Below are 25,984 nucleotides of genomic sequence, written 5' to 3'. Positions count from 1 at the left end.
GGGGTGCTGGGGGAACCCTATCTGTGGGCCAGGAGTGGGGGTACAGCATTGTGCTGCAACCATGGGAGACCAGAGAGAGCAGCAGTACTGCTGACAGGGGAGTCAGGTGGCTTGGCATTTTTGTTATTTGTGTTTGCTGGAGAAGAACCCCTGCGTAGGAAATCCATGTGTGTGTGAACCAGACAACCCCCCAAATCACACTATTATCTGTATATAATTGAATATCTGATATGTTATCTGTACATAGTTCTGATATGGTGGGAGCATCACATTGTGCCCCATGGTGGGGGTATCACATTGGGGGGTAGCACATTGGGGGGTATTACATTGGGAGGTATTACACTGTCCACCATGGTGGGGGTATCACATTGGGGGGTAGCACATTGGGGGGTATCACATTGGGAGGTATCACATTGTCCACCATGGTGGGGGTAGAACATTGGGGGGGGGGGGTAGCACATTGTGCACCATGGTGGGGTAGCACATTGGGGGGTATTACATTGGGAGGTATTACATTGTCCACCATGGTGGGGGTATCACATTGGGGGTATCACATTGGGAGGTATCACATTGTCCACCATGGTGGGGGTAGCACATTTGGGGGGGGGGTTATCACATTGTCCACCATGGTGGGGGTAGAACATTGGGGGGGGGGGGGTTAGCACATTGTGCACCATGGTGGGGGTATCACATTGTCCATCATGGTGGGGGTATCACATTGAAAGGTATCACATTGTCCACCATGGTGGTATCACATTGGGGAGTAGCACATTTGGGAATATCACATTGGAGGGGGTATCACATTGGGGGGTATCACATTGTACACCATGATGGGGTATCACATTGGAGGGGGGGTATCACATTAAAAGGTATCACATTGTCCACCATGATGGGGATATCACATTGGGGGGTATCACATTAAAAGGTATCACATTGTCCACCATGGTGTGGGTATCGCATTGGGAGGTAGCACATTGGGGCATATCCTATTGGGGAATAACACATTGAGGGATGTCACATTGGGGGGGGGGGGGGGTAGCACATAGTGCACTGTATAAGAAGAGAAATCAGAATTGATTGAATTTCATACATTGCGATGTTCGGCATGTCGGGGGGGATTTCACATTGGACTGGGTATCACATTGGGGGGTATGACATTGTCAACTATGGTGGGGGTAGCACATTGGGGCATGTCACTTTGGGGGATATCACATTAGGAGGTATCACATTGTGGGATATCATCACTTTGAGGGGTAGCATATGGGGAGGGGGGGTATCACATTGGGGGATGTCACATTGGGGGATATCACATTGGGGAATCACATTGGGGGGATATCACATTGGGGGGTATCACATTGGGGGGTATCACATTGGGGGATGTCACATTGGGGGGATGACAAATTGGGGGGGTATCACATTGAGGGAAATCACATTGGGGTATCACATTGGGGGATATCACATTGGGGGGGTATCACATTGGGGGATGTCACATTGGGGGGATGACACAGTGGGGGATATCACATTGGGGTATCACATTGGGGGGGGGTATCACATTGGGGGGTATCACTTTGGGGGATGTCACATTGGGGAGATGACACAGTGGGGGATATCACATTGGGGTATCACATTGGGGGATATCACATTGGGGGGGTATCACATTGGGGGGTATCACATTGGGGGGTATCACATTGGGGGATGTCACATTGGGGGGATGACACAGTGTGGGATATCACATTGGGGTATCACATTGGGGGATATCACATTGGGGGGGTATCACATTGGGGGATGTCACATTGGGGGGATGTCACAGTGGGGGATATCACATTGGGGTATCACATTGGGGGATATCACTTTGGGGGGGGGGGTATCACATTGGAGTGGTATCACATTGGGGGATGACACAATGGGGGATATCACATTGAGGGGTATCACATTTGGGGGTAGCATATTGGGGGGGGATTTGGGGGGGGGTAGTGCACTGTATAGGAAGAGAAATCGGAATTGGTTGGATTACACATATAAGGGAGATAAAATTCCGCGCTTATGGATACAAATAAGGCTGCAGCCTACCCCAAAATATAGTCCAAATGGACTATATCATACAATGTAAAGGAGAACGAGGTAAAATGGCGCTGCCTATTAAAGTTAATATATATTGGTGTGGAAGGGGTTAAATAACTGGTAAAAATACTACTATGTGATGTAAAATAAAGATATATATAGTGAAAGGGATTGTATGTCAAAAATGTGTAATTGTACAACGTGGTAAATAAAGGTTATATATAAATAAATAAAATCGTGATATAAGAGATTAATACCCAAACATGAATATAAAATCAAGCATAAAATATACACTTAAATCATGGGTATAAAGTGATATGTGCAATAAATACAATATCAAAGTGCTAAAGTGACAATAACCAGTGGAAACACCAAAATCTGTTGCGGTATACTGTATATCAATATCAACTCAAAAAAGTCCAAACCTTATGTTCCTCTCGGAGAAGATTGCTGGGATGGAGGCGCTGTGTGTCTGTCTGTGTCACAGCGATTTATCGCAATTTACCGCAATTTTTACCGCGATTTTTGTGCAGGCGTTTTTAGATTGAATACAGACCAATGGAAAACGCCTGTAATCTGCCCAAAAAGAAGCTCATGTACTTTTTTGAGCGTTGGGCGTTTTGTATACAGCATCAAAACGCTCAGACGTGAACAGGGGTCATTGAAATTAATAGGATTTGTCTTGTTGGGCATTTTGAGAGCTGATCCTAGAGCAGAAAACCTCCCCAAAAACGCCCCAAAACGCTTACATGTGAACGGAGCCTAATAGGCAGTGCCATTTTACCTCGTTCTCCTTTACATTGGATTATATATATATATTGTGTGAAGAGAAGGACATCGCTGTTTTTACCGATTAATGCCTAACTATACCTTACTTTTGTGAGTACCATTACTTTTTTAAACTTATAATAAATATATTACGGGCTTCACGATGTTTGGCTTCTTTCCTTCTTTCTGATCACATCATTTGGGAGAGAGTGGAGAGGAGCTAATAAGGAGACCATAGTAAAGGATTGCAGCCATCCATCCATCCGGACAAGGGAAACCTTTAATCTCCGTATGGCTGCCCCGACTTTCTAAGCGGAAGATTATATATATTTAAGGCTCATTTACATCCCAAATTTGGTGAGTGCATCCCCATAGGGGGACTTTCTTTGAAGAGCACTTGGGCACTTTATTTGGACTTTGAGCACTTTTTTGCACCATAAACTTCTTTGGAAGAATATAAATTTGGACTGCACCTTAAACACATTTTGCACTTTATTTAAATTTTGTGGACACTGGATTATATATTTTTTTGTTGCACTTTATGAATTTTCTGATTTGTGCATACATTTAACCATATTCGTTGTAGTAATTTATGCATTCATGATTTTATAATTGAATTATATGCACTTAATTTTTAGTACAATTTTCATCACATCATACCTTATTTTTTACCATTCAGCACTTATTTATAGATTTTACCTGCTAGCGCTGCCTATTTGTCTTTTAGTCTTCCCCGGTTTTTTACTTGGTGAGCAGCAGCTTCAGGTTAGATAGATACATATATAATTTTATAATTCACTAATATTTATTCATCACAGCGCGGGTATTAATTTATTGTTTTACACATATATATTGTGTTGTTGGAGATGTTGGGGGGGGGGGACGACTCTCTGAATATCCCGGATTGTGATGATTGTGTAGCCTTCATTTGTCTTTTTAGGCCCCTCAGTGCCTATATAGAGTTCAGCATTTGTCTCCGCCCCCTGCGCAGACATTATCTGAGCTCCAATCAGGGGGGAGCAGAGATACAATGTAATAAAGAGAACCCCCCTCAATTGTGTGACTTCTTTGTCCCCCCAGCAGGTAGAAGAGGAAGATGAGGTCTCTGGTGATCGCGCTGTCTCTGGCTCTCCTGTCTGCCGTATACTGCAAGCATGGCTGCCTTCAGGGGGCCCATCACAAGGTGGCCCCGGGCCCCGAGACTGGCATGCAGGAGTGTCACCTCTACTCCAACTGTAAGTAGTATTGGGGAAGAGATAATGATCTGTCCGGGATGTTCCACCTGAGTACAGAGGTGGGGGGGGGGGTGCTATTGGTCAATAAGAAGGCAGGGAGGTGACACGGGAAGCTGCGGGCTCTGAATTGTGGTGTCACCCTCCTGGCATGCAGTGTGACATTTTGTGACTCACAAAATTGGCTGAACAGAATCTGGAAAATGTGGGCTGGAGCTCCGTGATAAAGAAAAGTGAAGAGAAGATGATGCAGCTCTGCCCTAGCCCCTCCCCTGAGGAGCTTTTCACTAGGCGGAACCTTTGCATGAAGTGTGCATGGCTGGGCCAATACGATGATCTGCACTGTCACTGTGCAGGCAGCTCCTCCCATTTATTGGACAGGAAATTACAGAATCCAGAATAAAAAAAAAAACATTCTGACTTTAGTTACACTTTGTAAAGTCACACAACAACGTTACAATGCTCCGCCTCCTCCACCTATAGATCCGGTGTCCTCTGCGGGGGATACGCTGCTTGTTCAGCCTTTCAATCATCCCAACAAAAGGAATAATGTCCCCCCCTCCCCCCGGTCTCTGTGCTTTCCTGGTACATCTCTTCCATGCTATGTATGTAAGCCAGGAAAGAAATGAAGACATATAGAAGAACAGAGGCCAGGTGCCATTTTTCCTTTTGTTGGATATTTGTTGAGTGCCGGAGATCCCTAAACTAAAACCAGTCCCGGGAATTTCCCCATCACCGATCATCAGCTCACCGATTTATATCGATCGAGCTGCACATGAAATATTGTCCTATAGAATCCATTCCTGATATCTGCCGTCATCGGCTCCTGGACTGTGTATGGTGACATCTCTTCTCTCCTCCTGCAGCCTCCTGCTGTCATGCCAACTTCACCGAGAAGATATCGCCATCTCCACTGAGACAAGTGGATAATTTCTACTGGAACAGATGTGGGAACCTCAGCAAACCGTGAGTATAGAACAGATACCGGATCCGTTGGATCAATAGTATAGAACAGATATGGGATCCGTTTTATCAATAGTATAGAAGAGATACAGGATCTGTTGGATCAATAGTATAGAACAGATACGAGATCCGTTGGATCAATAGTATAGAACAGATACGGGATCCATTGGATCAATAGTATAGAACAGATACTGGATCCGTTGGATCAATAGTATAGAACAGATACGGGATCTGTTGGATCAATAGTATAGAACAGATACGAGATCCGTTTTATCAATAGTATAGAAGAGATACAGGATCTGTTGGATCAATAGTATAGAACAGATACGAGATCCGTTGGATCAATAGTATAGAACAGATACGGGATCCATTGGATCAATAGTATAGAACAGATACTGGATCCGTTGGATCAATAGTATAGAACAGATATGGAATCCGTTGGATCAATAGTATAGAACAGATATGGAATCCGTTGGATCAATAGTATAGAACAGATAAGCTCAGTGTCCTCCACCCCTCTCTGCCAATCCCTCCACTGGTCTCCATTCAGTGTCCTCCACCCCTCTCTGCCAATCCCTCCACTGGTCTCCATTCAGTGCCCTCCACCCCTCTCTACCAATTCCTCCACTGGTCTCCATTCAGTGTCCTCCACCCCTCTCTGAAAATCCCTCCACTGGTCTCCATTCAGTGTCCTCCACCCCTCTCTGCCAATCCCTCCACTGGTCTCCATTCAGTGCCCTCCACCCCTCTCTACCAATTCCTCCACTGGTCTCCATTCAGTGTCCTCCACCCCTCTCTGCCAATCCCTCCACTGGTCTCCATTCAGTGTCCTCCACCCCTCTCTGCCAATCCCTCCACTGGTCTCCATTCAGTGTCCTCCACCCCTCTCTGCCAATCCCTACACTGGTCTCCATTCAGTGTCCTCCACCCCTCTCTGCCAATCCCTCCACTGGCTTCCATTCAGTGTCTTCCACCCCTCTCTGCCAATCCCTCCACTGGTCTCCATTCAGTGTCCTCCACCCCTCTCTGCCAATCCCTCCACTGGCTTCCATTCAGTGTCCTCCACCCCTCTCTGCCAATTCCTCCACTGGTCTCTCTTCAGTGTCCTCCACCCCTCTCTGCCAATCCCTCCACTGACCTCCATTCAGTGCCCTCCACCACTCTCTGCCAATCCCTCTACTGGCCTCCATTCAGTGTCCTCCACCCCTCTCTGCCAATCCCTCCACTGGTCTCCATTCAGTGTCCTCCACCCCTCTCTGCCAATCCCTCCACTGGCCTCCATTCAGTGTCCTCCACCCCTCTCTGCCAATCCCTCCACTGGCCTCCATTCAGTGTCCTCCACCCCTCTCTGCCAATCCCTCCACTGGTCTCCATTCAGTGTCCTCCACCCCTCTCTGCCAATCCCTCCACTGGCCTCCATTCAGTGTCCTCCACCCCTCTCTGCCAATCCCTCCACTGGTCTCCATTCAGTGTCCTCCACCCCTCTCTGCCAATCCCTCCACTGGTCTCCATTCAGTGTCCTCCACCCCTCTCTGCCAATCCCTCCACTGGCCTCCATTCAGTGTCCTCCACCCCTCTCTGCCAATCCCTCCACTGGTCTCCATTCAGTGTCCTCCACCCCTCTCTGCCAATCCCTCCACTGGCTTCCATTCAGTGTCCTCCACCCCTCTCTGCCAATTCCTCCACTGGTCTCTCTTCAGTGTCCTCCACCCCTCTCTGCCAATCCCTCCACTGACCTCCATTCAGTGTCCTCCACCCCTCCCTGCCAATCCCTTCACTTTCCTCTCCATTCAGTGTCCTCCACCCCTCTCTGCCAATCCCTTCACTTTCCTCTCCATTCAGTGTCCTCCACCCCTCTCTGCCATTCTCTTCACTGACTTCCAATTGCCCAGCAAATTTGATTAAAAATACTAACAACATCATACAAATCCATTCACAACTCTGTCCCGAGCTACATTGCCAATCTTGTCTCCGAATATCACCCAAACCATTCTCTCTGGTCCTCTCAAGACCTCCGGCTCTCAAGCTCCCTTGTCCCCTCCTCCCATGCTCATCTCCAGGACTTCTGCAAAGCCTCTCCCATCCTCTGGAACTCTTTACCTCAGTCAGTCCTGCTATCAACTACTCTGGCTGCCTTTAGGCGATCCCTAAAAACCCATCTCTGCAGGGAAGCCAATCACTCCTCCATCTAACTGAACGTTTATCACTTCCATCAGCTAAGCCCCCCCCCCACCCACAGGTTTAACCTTTTCTACCACTCACCCCACCCTGTTAGATTGTAAGCTCTTATGAGCAGGTTCCTCCTAACCCTCTTGTTTTTTATTGCGATGTAACTGTACCGTCTCCCTCTATATTGTAAAGCGCTGTGCAAACTGTTGGCACTCTTTCAATCCTGTATAATAATAATAATATAGAAGAGATACGGGATAGGTGATATCGGTTTGGTGTTATAACGTATCCAGATCTTCCGGGATTAATTGGACGGTGAAAACGGGAAGATTTCCTGATCTGTGTCTTTGAAGGATCTAAATCTGAATTGGATGAGGTTCACCATACATGAGGGTCAGATTGAGGAGGAAGCCAACTGGAAATTACTTTTGTCTGAGATCTGTCCAAGATCCATCTGAGATCTGTCTAGGATCTGTAAAGGATCCGTCTGAGATCTGTATGGGATCCGTCTGAAATCTGTACCGGAACCATTTGCGATTCTTCTGGGTTCTGTCTGAGATCTCTCTGGGTTCTGTCTGAGATCTCTCTGGGATCTGTCTGAGATCTCTCTGGGATCTGTCTGAGATATCTCTGACTTCTGTCTGGGATCTTCTGGATCTCTCTGGGTTCTGTCTGAGATCTCTCTGGGATCTGTCTGAGATACCTCTGACTTCTGTCTGGGATCTTCTGGATCTCTCTGGGATCTTCTGAGATCTGTCTGGGATCTGTCTAGGATCTGTAAGATCTGTCCAGTATCTGCATGAGATCTCTCTGGGATCTGTCTCAGACTTTTCTGAGATCTCTCTAGGATCTGACTGAGATCTTCCTGAGATCTATCTGGGATCTGTCTGAGATCTGTCTGTGATCTGTCTGAGATCTCTCTGGGATCTGTCTGAGATCTCTCTGGGATCTGTCTGAGATCTCTCTGGGATCTGTCTGCAATCTCTCTGGGATTTGTCTGAAATCTCTCTAGGATCTGTCTGAGATTTTTCTGAGATCTGTCTGAGATCTCTCTGGGATCTGTCTGAGATATCTCTGGGTTCTGTCTGGGATCTTCTGAGATCTCTCTGGGATCTTCTGAGATCTGTCTGGGATCTGTCTAGGATCTGTAAGATATGTCCAGTATCTGCATGAGATCTCTCTGGGATCTGTCTCAGACTTTTCTGAGATCTCTCTAGGATCTGTCTGAGATCTCTCTAGGATCTGTCTGAGATCTCTCTGGGTTCTGTCTGAGATCTCTCTGGGATCTGTCTGAGATCTCTCTGGGTTCTGTCTGAGATCTCTCTGGGTTCTGTCTGAGATCTCTCTGGGATCTGTCTGAGATATCTCTGGGTTCTGTCTGAGATCTTCTCAGGATTCTGTCTGGGATCTTCTGAGATCTGTCTGGGATCTGTCTAGGATCTGTAAGATCTGTCCAGTATCCGCATGAGATCTCTCTGGGATCTGTCTCAGACTTTTCTGAGATCTCTCTGGAATCTGTCTGAGATCTCTCTGGAATCTGTCTGAGATCTGTCTGTGATCTCTCTGGGATCTGTCTGCAATCTCTCTGGGATTTGTCTGAGATTTGTGTGGGATCCGTATGAGATCTGTCAGATCTCTCTGGGATCTGTCAGAGATCTTTCTGAGATTTGTCTGGGATCTGTATGGGATCCGTCTGAAGTTGTACGCAGAGACGGAATGGGGCCCCAGGAAAGGTCTCATCTCTCGGACGTTGTGGGTTTCCTGATCCTTGGAATGGTCACGTCATGCAGACTTGGTCCTCCAAGTCTATGGAAAAATCTATAACAGACATGGAGCCGTGGTTGGGTTGCTGTGTGTATGGCCAGGATGGATCTGATTGCTAGCTCCTGGGGATCCCCCAGTCACACGGCTTTGCAGTATCTGGCAGCGGTTGGGTTAATGGGGTTTCTGCAGGCAGGATAATCTCTCCCATCAGATATTAATGAAGTTTATCCGGGCGGCAGAAACAATCGTTCTCCCAGCATCCCCCAGCCTGGAAGACATAAATATTGTGCGGAGCAGGAGGGCCGGATGAACAATGAGAGATCTGGATGGACGAGTGCAGGGGCCCCGAAGAGCTGCCAGTCCAAACATCCCGATTCCAAGGATAGATTTCACCTGGCTGCCATTGTGAATGGACAGCCAGGTGCGGAGTGGGGCTCTACGCAGGAAAGTAGCTGTGGCCCCCCCCTTGGCATTGATAAGGATTGCCATCGCCCCCCTTCCTGTCTTTACTGGACCCATAAGACACCCACTGCCTACAACACACCCGCCATCAGCATGGGGCTTGTAGCTGGGGCCCCTGGGCATTCATTGGGCCCCTGGGCATTCATCAGGCCCCTAGGCACTCATCGGGCCCCTGGGCATTCATCAGGCCCCTAGGCACTCATCGGGCCCCTGGGCATTCATCTGGCCCCTAGGCATTCATCGGGCCCCTAGGCTCCTGTCTAGCATGCTTAGATTGGTTCTGCTTGTTTGAGAGGAAAGTCCATTCAGACCCCAAGAAAGAGGCCTGGCAGTACGAAGGGCGATCTCCACCTGAAAATGCTGCATATCTGGCTGTATTTTCCTCTGGCTTTATTACTGTCTGAAGAAGATGGATGGGAGTGCCGGAGGAGTTTATAATAAGCCCAGTGTAGATTTATTAATATTGATAAAAAATCAATAAACACATTTCAGGGACTCAGCCCCCCCTTCCTCAGGGGCGGGGTAACAAGTCCTATGGGATCTCTCCATTGAGGTTGTTTGATGAAAAGGGGGTGCGAGTCCCCGAAACACGTTGGCTTCCACTGACTGATCTTTTATCACTGTGAATAAATCTATATTGGTCGTATTATAAACTCATTCCACGCTCTCATCCTTCCCACATTCTTTTATTGCTCTGGGGTACCCCATATGATGGAAAGTCACCCCTTATGTCTAGGTACCCACCAGATTATACTTACCTTTGGGTCCCGTGCTACTGCAACACCTATTATAATACTGTCTGAATATCTAACACAGAAGAAGCATGCGGCCAGTGAAGCCCTGACCTGCATATATGTTCAAGGTCTTTGAACTGGGAAGGCATTGGAGCCACAGGATCAGTATGACAGCCAGTCAATTAGTATTTTTAGACCAGGAAGTCATTAATGGCCGCCATCTTCCTCTCAGGTTTGGTGTAACTTGGCCCCAGCAGAGTTCTCACCGGGCCGGGAATAACAGAGAAGCCGGTCCATGGGGTCAGCCGCTGGAAAGTTGTGCTGGACACATGGCAGAGCCCTTCATGGTAATTAGAACACAGAGACAGGAAATGACATCATAACCAACTAGAAGGATCGGTACATTATGTAAGCATTGAATGTAATACTACCACCTAGTGGCAGAATGTGTAATTACAGTATAATGTATGACAATGGTTGTTGCACCTGTGTCTGTAAAAACAGCATGCTAACACCGGTAAAGATGGGGAGCTCCGGGTCTAGGGGCCCCAAGGCTCCGGGTCTAGGGGCCCCAGGCTCCGGTTCTAGGGGCCCCAAGGCTCCGGGTCTAGGGGCCCCAAGGCTCCGGGTCCAGGGGCCCCAGGTTCCGGGTCTAGGGGCCCCAAGGCTCCAGTTCTAGGGGCCCCAAGCTGACTGCCACCTCCTTTATACCCCAATGTCTGGAGACAGGTCCTCTTCAATGACTTGGACAGGGATGATCAAACTCCCCGGCCTGTTGTTTTGTATTTGGTGGAGGGTTTTTGACCTTTGCTCCCCCCTCTGGATTTTGTTTGCTGTGTGGTCCTGGTGACCCCCGGGGACCGGACTCTGGACTGTGCTGCAAGCTCTGATTGAAGCTTTGTCCTCCTCTAACCTTTCGCCCCTCTGATCCCAGATTACCGGCTTGTTTGTCTTTCCACAGCGATAACAAACCATTGCTCCATATTCTATTCCTTCTACACCGAACGTTTCACATTGACAGGGAGAGAATGACATGTACAATACAAGACCATCAGCCCCTTCCCCCAAATACCCCATTCCAGCACAAATCACCCCTCTGAGCACCAATCCTCTACCCCCCCCATACTTCAGTACAAATCCCCCTCCCAGCACAAACCCTTGCCTCCATCTCCCAACTCCTAGCACAAATTTCCCCTCACAGCACAAATACCCCATTCCAGCACAAATCACCCCTCTGAGCACCAATCCTCACCCCCCTGCTTCAATACAAATCCCCCCTCCCAGCACAAACCCTTGCCTCTATCTCCCCCCTCCTAGCACAAATCACCCCTCGCAGCACAAATACCCCATTCCAGCATAAATCACCCCTCTGAGCACCAATCCTCACCCCCCCCTCCTTTAGTACAAATCCCCCCTCCCAGCACAAACCCTTGCCTCTATCTCCCCCCTCCTAGCACAAATCACCCCTCACAGCAACAATCCCCCCCCAAATCACTCCTTTCAGTATAAATCCCCCCAAACTCCTCCTTCTTGCACAAATCCCCACTCCAAGCACAAACCCTTGCCTCCATCTCCCCCCTCCTAGCACAAATCACCTCTCACGGCAACAACCCCCCCCCCCCCCCATCACTCCTTTCAGTATAAATCCCCCCAAACTCCTCCTTCTTACACAAATTCTGCCCCCCCAAAAAAATCCGGCTCCCAGCACAAACCCTTGCCTCCATCTCCCCCCCCCCCCCCTCCTAGCACAAATCTAGGGTGTCAGGTTCCTCCTTTCCCTGTCAAGGAGCACTCTACTCAGGCGCTTAGTGCCCCCTGGGCGTTCCGTCATCAGGCGTCAGTGACGCAAGATTGCAGGGTGGTCACCTGGTCGTCGGTGCACACTTTCACAAAGTTTTATAAAGTGAACATATTGGCATCTGCGGATGCTTCCTTTGGCCGGAAGGTTTTTGCAGGCTGCTGTTTAAAGGACCTGATCCTCTTCGAGGGTGTATTGTTTTTTTCAGGTGGGCTCCAGTTTTAGTTGAGCTCCTGTTGCCTGGTTGGCTTTAGTTTAGCCTTGGGAATTTTTTTGTTGTTCCGACCCCTCATGTTTAACACTGCTTTGGGACGTCCCAATGGGGTATGAATATCAGGAGCTGTGTCCATCAATGAACGGAAGAGAGAATGGGATTTTTGACTCACCGTAAAATCCATTTCTCTGATGGTCATTGGTGGACACAGCACCCACCCCTCTGTGGACACAGCACCCTCCCCTCTGTGGACACAGCACTCGCCCCTCTGTGGACACAGCACCCGCCCCTCTGTGGACACAGCACCCACCCCTCTGTGGACACAGCACCCTCCCCTCTGTGGACACAGCACCTGCCCCTCTGTGGACACAGCTCCCACCCCTCTGTGGACACAGCACCCTCCCCTCTGTGGACACAGCACCCTCCCCTCTGTGGACACAGCTCCCACCCCTCTGTGGACACAGCACCCTCCCCTCTGTGGACACAGCTCCCACCCCTCTGTGGACACAGCACCCTCCCCTCTGTGGACACAGCACCCTCCCCTCTGTGGACACAGCACCTGCCCCTTTGTGGACACAGCACCCACCCCTCTGTGGACACAGCACCTGCCCCTTTGTGGACACAGCACCCACCCCTCTGTGGACACAGCACCTGCCCCTTTGTGGACACAGCACCCGCCCCTCTGTGGACACAGCACCCTCCCCTCTGTGGACACAGCACCTGCCCCTTTGTGGACACAGCACCCACCCCTCTGTGTACACAGCACCTGCCCCTTTGTGGACACAGCACCCGCCCCTCTGTGGACACAGCACCTGCCCCTCTGTGGACACAGCACCCTCCCCTCTGTGGACACAGCACCTGCCCCTTTGTGGACACAGCACCCACCCCTCTGTGGACACAGCACCTGCCCCTTTGTGGACACAGCACCCACCCCTCTGTGGACACAGCACCTGCCCCTTTGTGGACACAGCACCCGCCCCTCTGTGGACACAGCACCCTCCCCTCTGTGGACACAGCACCTGCCCCTTTGTGGACACAGCACCCACCCCTCTGTGTACACAGCACCTGCCCCTTTGTGGACACAGCACCCGCCCCTCTGTGGACACAGCACCCTCCCCTCTGTGGACACAGCACCTGCCCCTTTGTGGACACAGCACCCACCCCTCTGTGGACACAGCACCCTCCCCTCTGTGGACACAGCACTCGCCCCTCTGTGGACACAGCACCCGCCCCTCTGTGGACACAGCACCCACCCCTCTGTGGACACAGCGCCCGCCCCTCTGTGGACACAGCACCCTCCCCTCTGTGGACACAGCACCTGCCCCTTTGTGGACACAGCACCCACCCCTCTGTGGACACAGCACCTGCCCCTTTGTGGACACAGCACCCGCCCCTCTGTGGACACAGCACCCTCCCCTCTGTGGACACAGCACTCGCCCCTCTGTGGACACAGCACCCTCCCCTCTGTGGACACAGCACTCGCCCCTCTGTGGACACAGCACCCGCCCCTCTGTGGACACAGCACCCACCCCTCTGTGGACACAGCACCTGCCCCTTTGTGGACACAGCACCCACCCCTCTGTGGACACAGCACCTGCCCCTTTGTGGACACAGCACCCGCCCCTCTGTGGACACAGCACCCTCCCCTCTGTGGACACAGCACTCGCCCCTCTGTGGACACAGCACCCGCCCCTCTGTGGAAACAGCACCCTCCCCTCTGTGGACACAGCACTCGCCCCTCTGTGGACACAGCACCCGCCCCTCTGTGGACACAGCACCCACCCCTCTGTGGACACAGCACCCGCCCCTCTGTGGACACAGCACCCTCCCCTCTGTGGACACAGCACTCGCCCCTCTGTGGACACAGCACCTGCCCCTCTGTGGACACAGCACCCTCCCCTCTGTGGACACAGCACTCGCCCCTCTGTGGACACAGCACCCGCCCCTCTGTGGACACAGCACCCTCCCCTCTGTGGACACAGCACTCGCCCCTCTGTGGACACAGCACCCGCCCCTCTGTGGACACAGCACCCGCCCCTCTGTGGACACAGCACCCGCCCCTCTGTGGACACAGCACCCTCCCCTCTGTGGACACAGCACTCGCCCCTCTGTGGACACAGCACCCACCCCTCTGTGGACACAGCACCCGCCCCTCTGTGGACACAGCACTCGCCCCTCTGTGGACACAGCACTCCTCCCTCTGTGGACACAGCACTCGCCCCTCTGTGGAGTTGTAATTATCCTGACACTGCTTGTGACTAAACTGCGTACCTATAGTAGGGAGAGGGAGTTTACCCCCTGGGACCGCCCATAGGCTTAGCCAGATTCTTTTTCTGCCTAGTGTCCTACTCCTGTAGAGGGCAGTATAACCCAATGGTTATGAAGATCAGGCGCTGCGTCCGTCAATGAACATACGAGAAATGGATTTTACTGTAAGCCAAAAATCCAATTTTTTTGCCATTTCTTTTGTCACAATTTTTTTGTAAAATTAAGAAATTGACACCTTCCCACCCGGCCTATTCCAGATTGCTGGCTGTACGGGACTTTTCTCCTTTGGAGTGGACACCACATAAGGTGCCATCCCCTGGACACATTAACAAATACTCACCATGCCTCCTACTAGATACCTTTTACTGTCTACTTTCCAAAAAGGGGTGATTTGGGGGGTATTTGTACTGTCCGGGCATTTTCGGGCCTCAAGGACTGAGATCGGCCGTCAGTGCATCAGGATTGATCAATTTTCAGATATATACAGTATCTCACAAAAGTAAGTACACCCCTCACATTTTTGTAAATATTTTATTCTATCTTTTCATGTGACAACACTGAAGAAATGACACTTTGCTACAATGTAAAGTAGTGAGTGTACAGCTTGTATAGTGTAAATGGTCTTGGTCACTGTGCTGCAGCTCAGTTTCAAGGTCTTGGCAATCTTCTTATAGCCTAGGCCAGTGATGGTGAACCTTGGCACCCCAGATGTTTTGGAACTACATTTCCCATGATGCTCATGAACTCTGCAGTTTAGTAGAGCATCATGGGAAACGTAGTTTCAAAACATCTGGGGTGCCAAGGTTCCCCATCGCTGGCCCAGGCCATCTTTATGTAGAGCAACAATTCTTTTTTTCAGATCCTCAGAGAGTTCTTTGCCATGAGGAGCCATGTTGAACTTCCAGTGACCAGTATGAGAGAGTGAGAGCGATAACACCAAATTTAACAAACCTGCCCCCCATTCACACCTGAGACCTTGTAACACTAACAAGTCACATGACACAGGGGAGGGAAAATGGCTAATTGGGCCCAATTTGGACATTGTCACTTAGGGGTGTACTGACTTTTGTTGCCAGCGGTTTAGACATTTATGGCTGTGTGTTGTCACTTAGGGGTGTACTGACTTTTGTTGCCAGCGGTTTAGACATTAATGGCTGTGTGTTGTCACTTAGGGGTGTACTGACTTTTGTTGCCAGCGGTTTAGACATTAATGGCTGTGTGTTGAGTTATTTTGAGGGGACAGTAAATTTACACTGTTATACAAGCTGTACACTCACTACTTTACATTGTAGCAAAGTCTCATTTCTTCAGTGTTGTCACATGAAAAGATAGAATAGGAGGGGTGTACTTACTTTTGTGAGATACTGTATATCCCATAGTTTGTGAACTCTGTAACTTTCCTACAGACTAAATAATATACACTGATTTGGGGTATTTTCACCAAAGAAATGTAGCAGAATACATTTTGACCTTTATTTATGCATATTTTATAATAGATTTTTTTTTTTGTTTTTTCCTGTTTATTTAGCAAAAAAAAAAAAAAAAATCCAGAGTTGGATACTTTTCACCAAAAGAAAACTTTATTTATGTGAAAAGAAATGATAACATTTTAAATGGGTACAGTGTTGCATAACCGCATAATTGTCATTCAAAGTGTGACAGCGCAGAAAGCTAAAAAAATTGGCCTGGGCAGGAAGGGGGTGAAAGTGCCCGGGATCGAAGTTAAATTAAATTTAGACACAAAAATGCTGTGTAGTAAATTAATTAATTAGTAAAAATAAATTAAATTTGTTTTGTTTTTTTACATTTTATTTATTTTTTATTTATTTTTATTTTTTTTTTTTTTACATGCTGTCACCAGCGCAGTACAGCGCCATGATATGACTGTTGTGTATTTTTTTTATTTTTTATTATTTTATTATTATTATTTGTTTTTTTTTTTACTTTTTTTTAATCACTTTTATCAGATTATTTGAATGTTACCATAGTAACATTGTACTCATTTTGTGGGTGATCAGGAATTTTTCACTTTGCTGGTACAATGAAGATCAATGCTTTCAATTGTCATGAATGGATTAAGTTGATGACAGCGGTGAATAGTAGTGATCTGTGATTGGCTACAGCTATCACATGGTACAGGGTAATCTGTGGTTGGCACAGGTACCATGTGATAGCTGTAGGCCAATCACAGCTCACTAGTAAAGGAAGCAAAGCAGGTATGGACTCATATTGATTCATAATAGCTTTGCTGACATTGTGATCATGTGTACGGCACCCCCCCCTACTACCCCCCCTCCCCCCCCCCCCCCCACCGCCCCACCATGACTGTACAGGCAATGCCTGACCCTGAAAATAGGCAACAACCAGTACAGATTAAATACTGATTGCTACCACTGTGCCCGAGAGGACTCGAGTAATACATATATAATCTCTGCCAAAGGATTTGTATTTCTGTCCATCCACACCTGAGATTTACACTGCTCTGCCACACAGCACAGCCGTATCTGGCAGGAGAGAAGACCTGATTGAAATCGACTTCCGTTTAAAAACATTTACAGGTCTTGTCTGTGATTGGACAGTGAAAAGCGAAGCAGCACAGGGATGAGCTCACTCTGCTCTCTCCTCCTGTCAGCGTGCTCCTTGTTAGCACATGAGCTCTGCAGCACACCTGACTTGTGCTGCTTCTCACTCTCCCAGTCTGAGCTCTGCTGTACGAGCAGTGGAAGTTACATTCAGATGCTTGTGTATAGAGAATGGAATGATCTCAGATTTTGGGGGTCCCCTATGGGATGAGTGACGCCATCTTGTTTTCATGTTACAGCTGTGAGGATTATATGAAGAAGATCGAATGCTTCTATCAGTGCTCCCCACTGACCGCACACTGGGGTCACCCCAACATCTCCCTCGCCATCCAGAGCGTGCCGCTGTGCCAGACCTTCTGTGACGGATGGTGAGTGCAAACCGGGGGCCTGAGTAATGCAAAGGGGGCAAAACCTGGGGGGGGGGGGTGACCAAATTCAAGAAATTCTATCCAATGGGGACCATACATGTTTAGTGTGTGAGGGGGGAAGGGTGAAAACGTCCTATCCTGGTGACAACCTTCCCCCAACTTTGTGATGGGTGTCACAGGGACAGGAAGTAATGGGAAATCTTTTCACCGGGGTCACAGAGAGAAATAACCTGACAGAGGCGTTCCCTTTTCTCACACTCAGGTTTGAAGCTTGCCGGTCAGATCTGGTCTGTGTGCGCAACTTCCTCACCGATTGGACGTATGACGAGAGCGGAAACCATTGCAAGAATGACTGCGTCCCCTACAGCAAGGTACCATGTATAATGTGTGACTGTGGGGGAGGGGACATTAGAGTGTAAGCTCCTCTTGTACAGAGACTGATGTGACTGTGGGGGAGGGGATATTAGAGTGTAAGCTCCTCTGGTACAGAGACTGATGTGACTGTGGGGGAGGGGATATTAGAGTGTAAGCTCCTCTGGTACAGAGACTGATGTGACTGTGGGGGAGGGGACATTAGAGTGTAAGCTCCTCTTGTACAGAGACTGATGTGACTGTGGGGGGAGGAGACATTAGAGTGTAAGCTCCTCTGGTACAGAGACTGATGTGACTGTGGGGGAGGGGACATTAGAGTGTAAGCTCCTCTGGTACAGAGACTGATGTGACTGTGGGGGAGGGGACATTAGAGTGTAAGCTCCTCTGGTACAGAGACTGATGTGACTGTGGGGGAGGGGATATTAGAGTGTAAGCTCCTCTGGTACAGAGACTGATGTGACTGTGGGGGAGGGGACATTAGAGTGTAAGCTCCTCTTGTACAGAGACTGATGTGACTGTGGGGGGAGGAGACATTAGAGTGTAAGCTCCTCTGGTACAGAGACTGATGTGACTGTGGGGGAGGGGACATTAGAGTGTAAGCTCCTCTGGTACAGAGACTGATGTGACTGTGGGGGGAGGAGACATTAGAGTGTAAGCTCCTCTGGTACAGAGACTGATGTGACTGTGGGGGAGGGGACATTAGAGTGTAAGCTCCTCTGGTACAGAGACTGATGTGACTGTGAAGGGAGGGGATATTAGAGTGTAAGCTCCTCTGGTACAGAGACTGATGTGACTGTGGGGGAGGGGACATTAGAGTGTAAGCTCCTCTTGTACAGAGACTGATGTGACTGTGGGGGAGGGGACATTAGAGTGTAAGCTCCTCTGGTACAGAGACTGATGTGACTGTGGGGGAGGGGATATTAGAGTGTAAGATCCTCTGGTACAGAGACTGATGTGACTGTGGGGGAGGGGACATTAGAATGTAAGCTCCTCTGGTACAGAGACTGATGTGACTGTGGGGGGAGGGGACATTAGAGTGTAAGCTCCTCTGGTACAGAGACTGATGTGACTGTGGGGGAGGGGACATTAGAGTGTAAGCTCCTCTGGTACAGAGACTGATGTGACTGTGGGGGGAGGGGACATTAGAGTGTAAGCTCCTCTGGTACAGAGACTGATGTGACTGTGGGGGGAGGAGACATTAGAGTGTAAGCTCCTCTGGTACAGAGACTGATGTGACTGTGGGGGAGGGGACATTAGAGTGTAAGCTCCTCTGGTACAGAGACTGATGTGACTGTGGGGGAGGGGACATTAGAGTGTAAGCTCCTCTGGTACAGAGACTGATGTGACTGTGGGGGGAGGAGACATTAGAGTGTAAGCTCCTCTGGTACAGAGACTGATGTGACTGTGGGGGAGGGGACATTAGAGTGTAAGCTCCTCTGGTACAGAGACTGATGTGACTGTGGGGGAGGGGATATTAGAGTGTAAGATCCTCTGGTACAGAGACTGATGTGACTGTGAAGGGAGGGGATATTAGAGTGTAAGCTCCTCTGGTACAGAGACTGATGTGACTGTGGGCGGAGGGGACATTAGAGTGTAAGCTCCTCTGGTACAGAGACTGATGTGACTGTGAAGGGAGGGGATATTAGAGTGTAAGTTCCTCTGGTACATAGACTGATGTGACTGTAGAGGGAGGGAACATTAGAGTGTAAGCTCCTCTGGTACAGAGACTGATGTGACTGTGGGGGGAGGGGACATTAGAGTGTAAGCTCCTCTGGTACAGAGATTGATGTGACTGTGGGGGAGGGGACATTAGAGTGTAAGCTCCTCTGGTACAGAGACTGATGTGACTGTGGGGGAGGGGACATTAGAGTGTAAGCTCCTATGGTACAGAGACTGATGTGACTGTGGGGGGAGGGGACATTAGAGTGTAAGCTCCTCTGGTACAGAGACTGATGTGACTGTGAAGGGAGGGGATATTAGAGTGTAAGCTCCTCTGGTACAGAGACTGATGTGACTGTGGGGGAGGGGACATTGGAGTGTAAGCTCCTCTGGTACAGAGACGGATGTGACTGTGGGGGGAGGGGACATTAGAGTGTAAGCTCCTCTGGTACAGAGACTGATGTGACTGTGGGGGGGACATTAGAGTGTAAGCTCCTCTGGTACAGAGACGAATGTGACTGTGGGGGGAGGGGACATTAGAGTGTAAGCTCCTCTGGTACAGAGACTGATGTGACTGTGGGGGAGGGGACATTAGAAAGTAAGCTCTTCTGGTACAGAGACTGATGTGACTGTGGGGGGAGGGGACATTAGAGTGTAAGCTCCTCTGGTACAGAGACTGATGTGACTGTGGGGGAGGGGACATTAGAGTGTAAGCTCCTCTGGTACAGAGACTGATGTGACTGTGGGGGAGGGGACATTAGAGTGTAAGCTCCTCTGGTACAGAGACTGATGTGACTGTGAAGGGAGGGGATATTAGAGTGTAAGCTCCTCTGGTACAGAGACTGATGTGACTGTGGGGGGAGGGGACATTAGAGTGTAAGCTCCTCTGGTACAGAGACTGATGTGACTGTGGGGGGAGGGGACATTAGAGTGTAAGCTCCTCTGGTACAGAGACTGATGTGAATGTGAAGGGAGGGGATGTTAGAGTGTAAGCTCCTCTGGTACAGAGACTGATGTGACTGTGGGGGAAGGGACATTAGAGCGTAAGCTCCTTTGGTACAGAGACTGATGTGACTGTGGGGGAGGGGACATTGGAGTGTAAGCTCCTCTGGTACAGAGACGGATGTGACTGTGGGGGGAGGGGACATTAGAGTGTAAGCTTCTCTGGTACAGAGACTGATGTGACTGTGGGGGAAGGGACATTAGAGTGTAAGCTCCTCTGGTACAGAGACTGATGTGACTGTGGGGGAGGGGACATTAGAGTGTAAGCTCCTCTGGTACAGAGACTGATGTGACTGTGGGGGGGGGGACATTAGAGTGTAAGCTCCTCTTGTACAGAGACTGATGTGACTGTGGGGGAGGGGACAGTAGAGTGTAAGCTCCTCTGGTACAGAGACTGATGTGATTGGCTCAGTGATCTCTGTACAGCGCGGTGGTATATGTTGGCACTATACATAGGAGGTAATGCGATAGACCCCATAAATTGGTGTCCCTCTCGGATTGGGTTGTGGATTCCCCCAGCGGTGGTCGGATCTCTGCCATCCTCTGGGATTCTCGGGGTTGTTCTGTAGATATCGGTGACCTCATATCTTCAGCTCTCAGACCGGCACATCTGGAGTTGTCACTCTGCTGTAGTGAATCATTCCCGAGACTCCAGAATGACTAAAATACAAAGTGACCCCCCTCCCCACGTGTGAATGAAGACATCTTAGTAAATATATCTGGCCGGTGTATCGCCCCCCCCCCCCCCCACCCCACCCCCCGTACAGCTCTGCTGGGAGTTTCCTCATTGGGATGTTTCTAGGTGATGAGAATGATCTGATCTTTGTTCTTCAGCAATCTACAGGTGACCATTCACTATACAATCTGATCCTTAGATCTACCATTAACTACAGTATGTAGTGTGGGGGCTTTCCTGATTGGATTCATATTAAATAGGTTGTCTAGGTGTGTCCTCCTATTACACTCATCTATAGGAGATTGTACAATCAGATTGTATAGTGTATGGCCAACTTCAGTCAAATCTCCTATGTTCACCTCGGTTATGTACGGTATAAATGAAAATTGTACTGTCTGTCCATCCAACACACGGCAACAAACAAAACACTTGCACTAGCGTTGTGGTAATAAAATGGTGCTGTAACGGATCAACCGGCACCCCGACCGGGCACCTCCGTTGATGGATGCTCCTAGTTCTCCCCGAGGGCTCCAAGCACTCCACCAGACACCATAACCACCTCAGACCCCACAAACCGCCGCAGCTTGGTTGGCCACCCTGGACCTACGACAAGGTTCCAGGTTCCTGTGGGTGAACCTCTTTCCCCAGAGAGTGCAGCAGAACAAGCTCTTACAAGAGCTCAGTGATTATCCAAGGAAGTACGGTGGACATAGCAATCCCTTGTAGCCAATTCCCCCAATCTTTAGATAGGACTCTAGATTGAGGGTGGAGTATAACTCTAACTTTATTGAACAAGAAACAGACTTATATACAGTTTTCCCCCACAAGGTTACCGCCCAGGTGGACCTTGTTGAGGACAGGCCCTGAGATTCACAATCCAATGAAAACAGATTTTTACACTCCCATACAGTGTACACAATCCCTCCCCTCTGCCTGATTACAGAAGCATATGCAGATGAAAGTGTATACAGGAACTAAATTAATTATCTAGCCATCTGGACAGAACAATGTGAGGTCATTAACATTTTAACAATGGGACAGGTAAACTTTAACAGAATACACATTCCATTTCAATAAACAAACAATAGGGAAGCCTGTCTGGCATGCAGGGAAATGGAATAAACACATTTTCTCTGTCGCTCATTGACAGACGTAGTCTTCTTGATTCACAAGAAATGGGTTATGTTGTCTCCGCAGGAGTAGGACTAGGCAGAAAGAAAAAACGTTCTGGCTCCACCCTAGGGGCAGTCCCAGAGGGTATATCCTCCTTCTCTCTGCTACAAGGCATCAGTTTTTTTCTGTCTAGTCAGGAGTAAGGACCTAAGTTCCTTGCTGGGATCTCTGGGGGGCACCCCGGATGTGGATCTGTTGGCATCACGATTCAACAGGAAAGTACAGAGATTCGTGGCTCGCTCCCGCGATCCTCTAGCAGAGACCGCAGACGCACTGATCGCCCCATGGGGGCAATACCAGCTAATGTATGCCTTCCCTCCTCTCGGGTTACTGCCAAGACTTCTTCGCAGGATAGAGGAGGAAGGAATTCCAGTAATCCTGGTAGCTCCGAACTGGCCTCGCCGAGCGTGGTACGCCGACTTGGTCAGACTGGTGGCGGACGTCCCGTGGAGACTTCCTCTCAGGGAGGATCTACTGTCTCAGGGACCGATCTTCCATCCTGCTTTACGATCGCTGGTTTTAAACGGCCTGGTTATTGAGACCCAGGTGCTGAAGGACAAGGGATTGTCAGCTTCAGTTATTTCTACTCTAGTTAAAACAAGGAAAGCGACTTCCAGAAAGATTTATCATCGTACATGGAAGTCTTATATTGTGTGAGGTGAATCCCTTGGGTTCCATCTACATCTTTATTCGGTAGTCCGAATATTGGCTTTCTGCAACAGGGAGTTGAGCAGAAGCTGGCCTTGAGTGTTATCAAGGGTCTGGTTTCAGCATTAGCTATCTTCTTTCAGAAGCTTTTGTCTACTCATTCCTTGGTGCGGAATTTCATCCAGGGGGTGCGACATCTGGCTCCGCCAGTGCACGCGCCGTTACCATCCTGGGATCTTAATTTGGTGCTGTCGGTTCTTCAGACACCTCCCTTTGAAAATATCAGGGAGATTCCCTTGCTTACTTTATCCCAGAAGGTGGCCTTCTTGGTGGCTATCACTTCTGCACGCAGGGTGTCAGAACTGGCTGCATTATCCTGTTGTTCCCCAGATCTGGTGGTTCATAGGGATAAGGTTGTTCTTCATCGGAACCCATCCTTCCTTCCTAAGGTGGTTTCAAAGTTTCATTGAATGAGGACAGTGTATTGTCCTTCCTATGTCCTTAGCCCAATCATCCTCGAGAATTTGCATGGCATTCCTTGGATGTAGTTCGGGCGATCAGGATATATTTGAATACTACGGATTCAATTTGTAAGACGGATTCACTGTTTGTGATCACGGATGGCCCTAAGAAGGGGTTGCCTGTTTCTGCCGCGACCATCTTTAGATGGATCAGACAGACGGTGGTATAGGCTTATTTTATCTAAGGGTCGGGATCCCCCGTTCCCTGTTAAGGCGCATTCTACTCGGGCGCTTAGAGTTTCCTGGACCTTCCGCCATCAGGCGTCAGTGGTTCAGGTTTTCAAGACGACTGGTCGTCGGTTCATACCTTTACAAGATTGTATAAGGTTTATGTGATGGCATCGTCAGATGCCTCTTCTGGCCGCAAGGTTCCTGCAGGCCACTGTTTGAGGAGACTGTTGGTCTACCTCGAGGATTTGTGGGATAGGTCTCATCTGTTTACTAGATGAGTCCTTTGATACTTCTGGTTGGCTCCGGTTGGGCCTTCTAGATTGGATTTTGATTTCTGTCAATCCCACCCCTCATTTGTGGCACTGCTTCTGGATGTCCCATTTCTTGTGAATCAAGAAGACTACGTCTGTCAATGAGCGACAGAGAAAATCTGATTTTTGTAAGATCTTACCGTAAAATCCTTTTCTCTTAGCTCATTGACAGACGTAGTACCCGCCCCTCTATCATTGAGTTGGGTTGGGTTAAATTCTCTGTTGCTTCTTTGTGACAGAACTGATGCCTTGTAGCAGAGAGAGGGAGGATATACCCTCTGGGACTGCCCCTAGGGTGGAGCCAGAACGTTTTTTCTTTCTGCCTAGTCCTACTCCTGCGGAGACAACATAACCCATTTCTTGTGAATCAAGAAGACTACGTCTGTCAATGAGCTAAGAGAAAAGGATTTTACGGTAAGTTCTTACAAAAATCCGATTATCTAGGAATCAGACTTCATGGCAATTGTCTATAACAGTCTAAGTCTCCCGGTGTAAAGTGGGATTAAATCTTCATATTTCTATATGAAGATATTGCTGACAAATATTACTGTCCCACCTGAAGCAATTCAAACCATTAAGTATCTGCTCCTCATCTCCGGTGATGGTGATTGTTCTGATTGTTTGGTCAGAGACATTCACACCAGTGGCTGCTGGAGGTCATTTTGTAGGGCTCTGGCAGCGCTCATCCTGTTCCTCCTTACACAAAGGAGCCGATACCGGTCCTGCTGATGGGTTAAGGACCTTCTACGGCCCTGTCCAGCTCTCCTAGAGTAACTGCCTGTCTCCTGGAATCTCCTCCATGCTCCTTAGACTGTGCTGGGAGACACAGCAAACCTTCTGCCAGTGGGACGTATTGATGTGCCATCCTGGAGGGGTTGGACTGCCTGTGCAACCTCTATAGGGTCCAGGTATGGCCTCATGCTACCAGTAGTGACACTGACCCCCTCTATATGGTCCAGGTATCTCCTCATGCTACCAGTAGTGACACTGACCCCCTCTATAGGTTCAGGTATCCCCTCATACTACCAGTAGTGACACTGACCCCCTCTATAGGGTCCAGGACAGGTATCTCCTCATACTACAAGTAGTGACACTGACCCCCTCTATAGGGTCCAGGTATGGCCTCATGCTACCATTAGTGACACTGACCCCCTCTATAGGGTCCAGGTATGGCCTCATACTACCAGTAGGGACACTGACCCCCTCTATAGGGTCCAGGTATCTTCTCTATAGGGTCAAGGAATGGCCTCATACTACCAGTCAGACAAAATGAGTAGGGAAAATAATTTTACTGGCCTCCACCTGTAAAACCATTTTGAAGGTCGTCTCATTCTTGGTCACCCAGTGCCTCTGTGGTTAATTTCATTTTTTATGAGCAGTGTATTTATCAGATGACATCATAGGAGAAGATTGGTCGGTGGGTGGGCTGGTCTCAGCTGTGAGATTTGGCCCGCAGATCATCAGATGTTCTCAGCATTTCTCATCATATACAGAGGACGGCTCCGGAATAAACATCGTCCTTATGGGGAATCTTCTGTCCACGCCGGGAATAGCCGAACCCTGACTCAGCCACGGCGTATGGGAGTGTCATCCTGAGTCAGGGGCTCAGTACTGCTATACATGGCGGAGCGCGTCCCTGGCTGTGTGATCACTGCATACATACTGACACACTCTGCTATGTGTGGGGGGAGGGGGACTCAGTACTGCTATACATGGCGGAGCACGTCCCTGGCTGTGTAATCACTGCATACATACTGACACACTGCTATGTGTGGGGGAGGAGGGGCTCAGTACTGCTACAGGAGGCACCACTGCTCTTTCTTCTGAAGGTACCACTGCTCCGTCCTTAGGAGGCACCACTGCTCCGGCCACAGGAGGCACCGCTGCTCCGCCCCTTAGGAGGCACCACCGCTCCGCCCTTAGGAGGCACCGCTGCTCAGCCCTTGGGAGGCATGACTACTCCGCCCTCAGGAGGCAACGATGCTCCACCCTCAGGAGGCACCGCTGCTCCCCCCTTAGGAGGCACCACTGCTTCGCCATCAGGAGGCACCGCTGCTTCACCCTCATG

The 25,984-nt window shown here is 49.3% G+C and overlaps 1 protein-coding gene across 1 annotated transcript in view; it reads left to right on the top strand.

Annotated features, from left to right (window-relative positions):
* The first annotated feature begins 3,894 nt into the window (after positions 1 to 3,894).
* Positions 3,895 to 25,984, top strand: part of LOC309562047 (riboflavin-binding protein-like) — a 35,437-nt gene continuing 13,347 nt past the window's right edge. The window contains exons 1-4 of the mRNA XM_082266148.1: positions 3,895 to 4,064; positions 4,928 to 5,027; positions 17,255 to 17,383; positions 17,646 to 17,754. Of these exons, the coding sequence (XP_082122274.1) occupies positions 3,926 to 4,064; positions 4,928 to 5,027; positions 17,255 to 17,383; positions 17,646 to 17,754 (477 nt within the window). The 5' untranslated portion in view covers positions 3,895 to 3,925. The remainder of the gene's footprint in view (positions 4,065 to 4,927; positions 5,028 to 17,254; positions 17,384 to 17,645; positions 17,755 to 25,984) is intronic.

The sequence above is a fragment of the Pelophylax lessonae genome (genome assembly GCF_965119305.1).
Source record: "Pelophylax lessonae genome assembly, chromosome: 8".
NCBI classification, from domain to species: Eukaryota; Metazoa; Chordata; class Amphibia; order Anura; family Ranidae; genus Pelophylax; species Pelophylax lessonae.
Note: the sequence above shows the minus strand (reverse complement) of the source record. Positions and strands in the feature narration are given on the sequence as shown.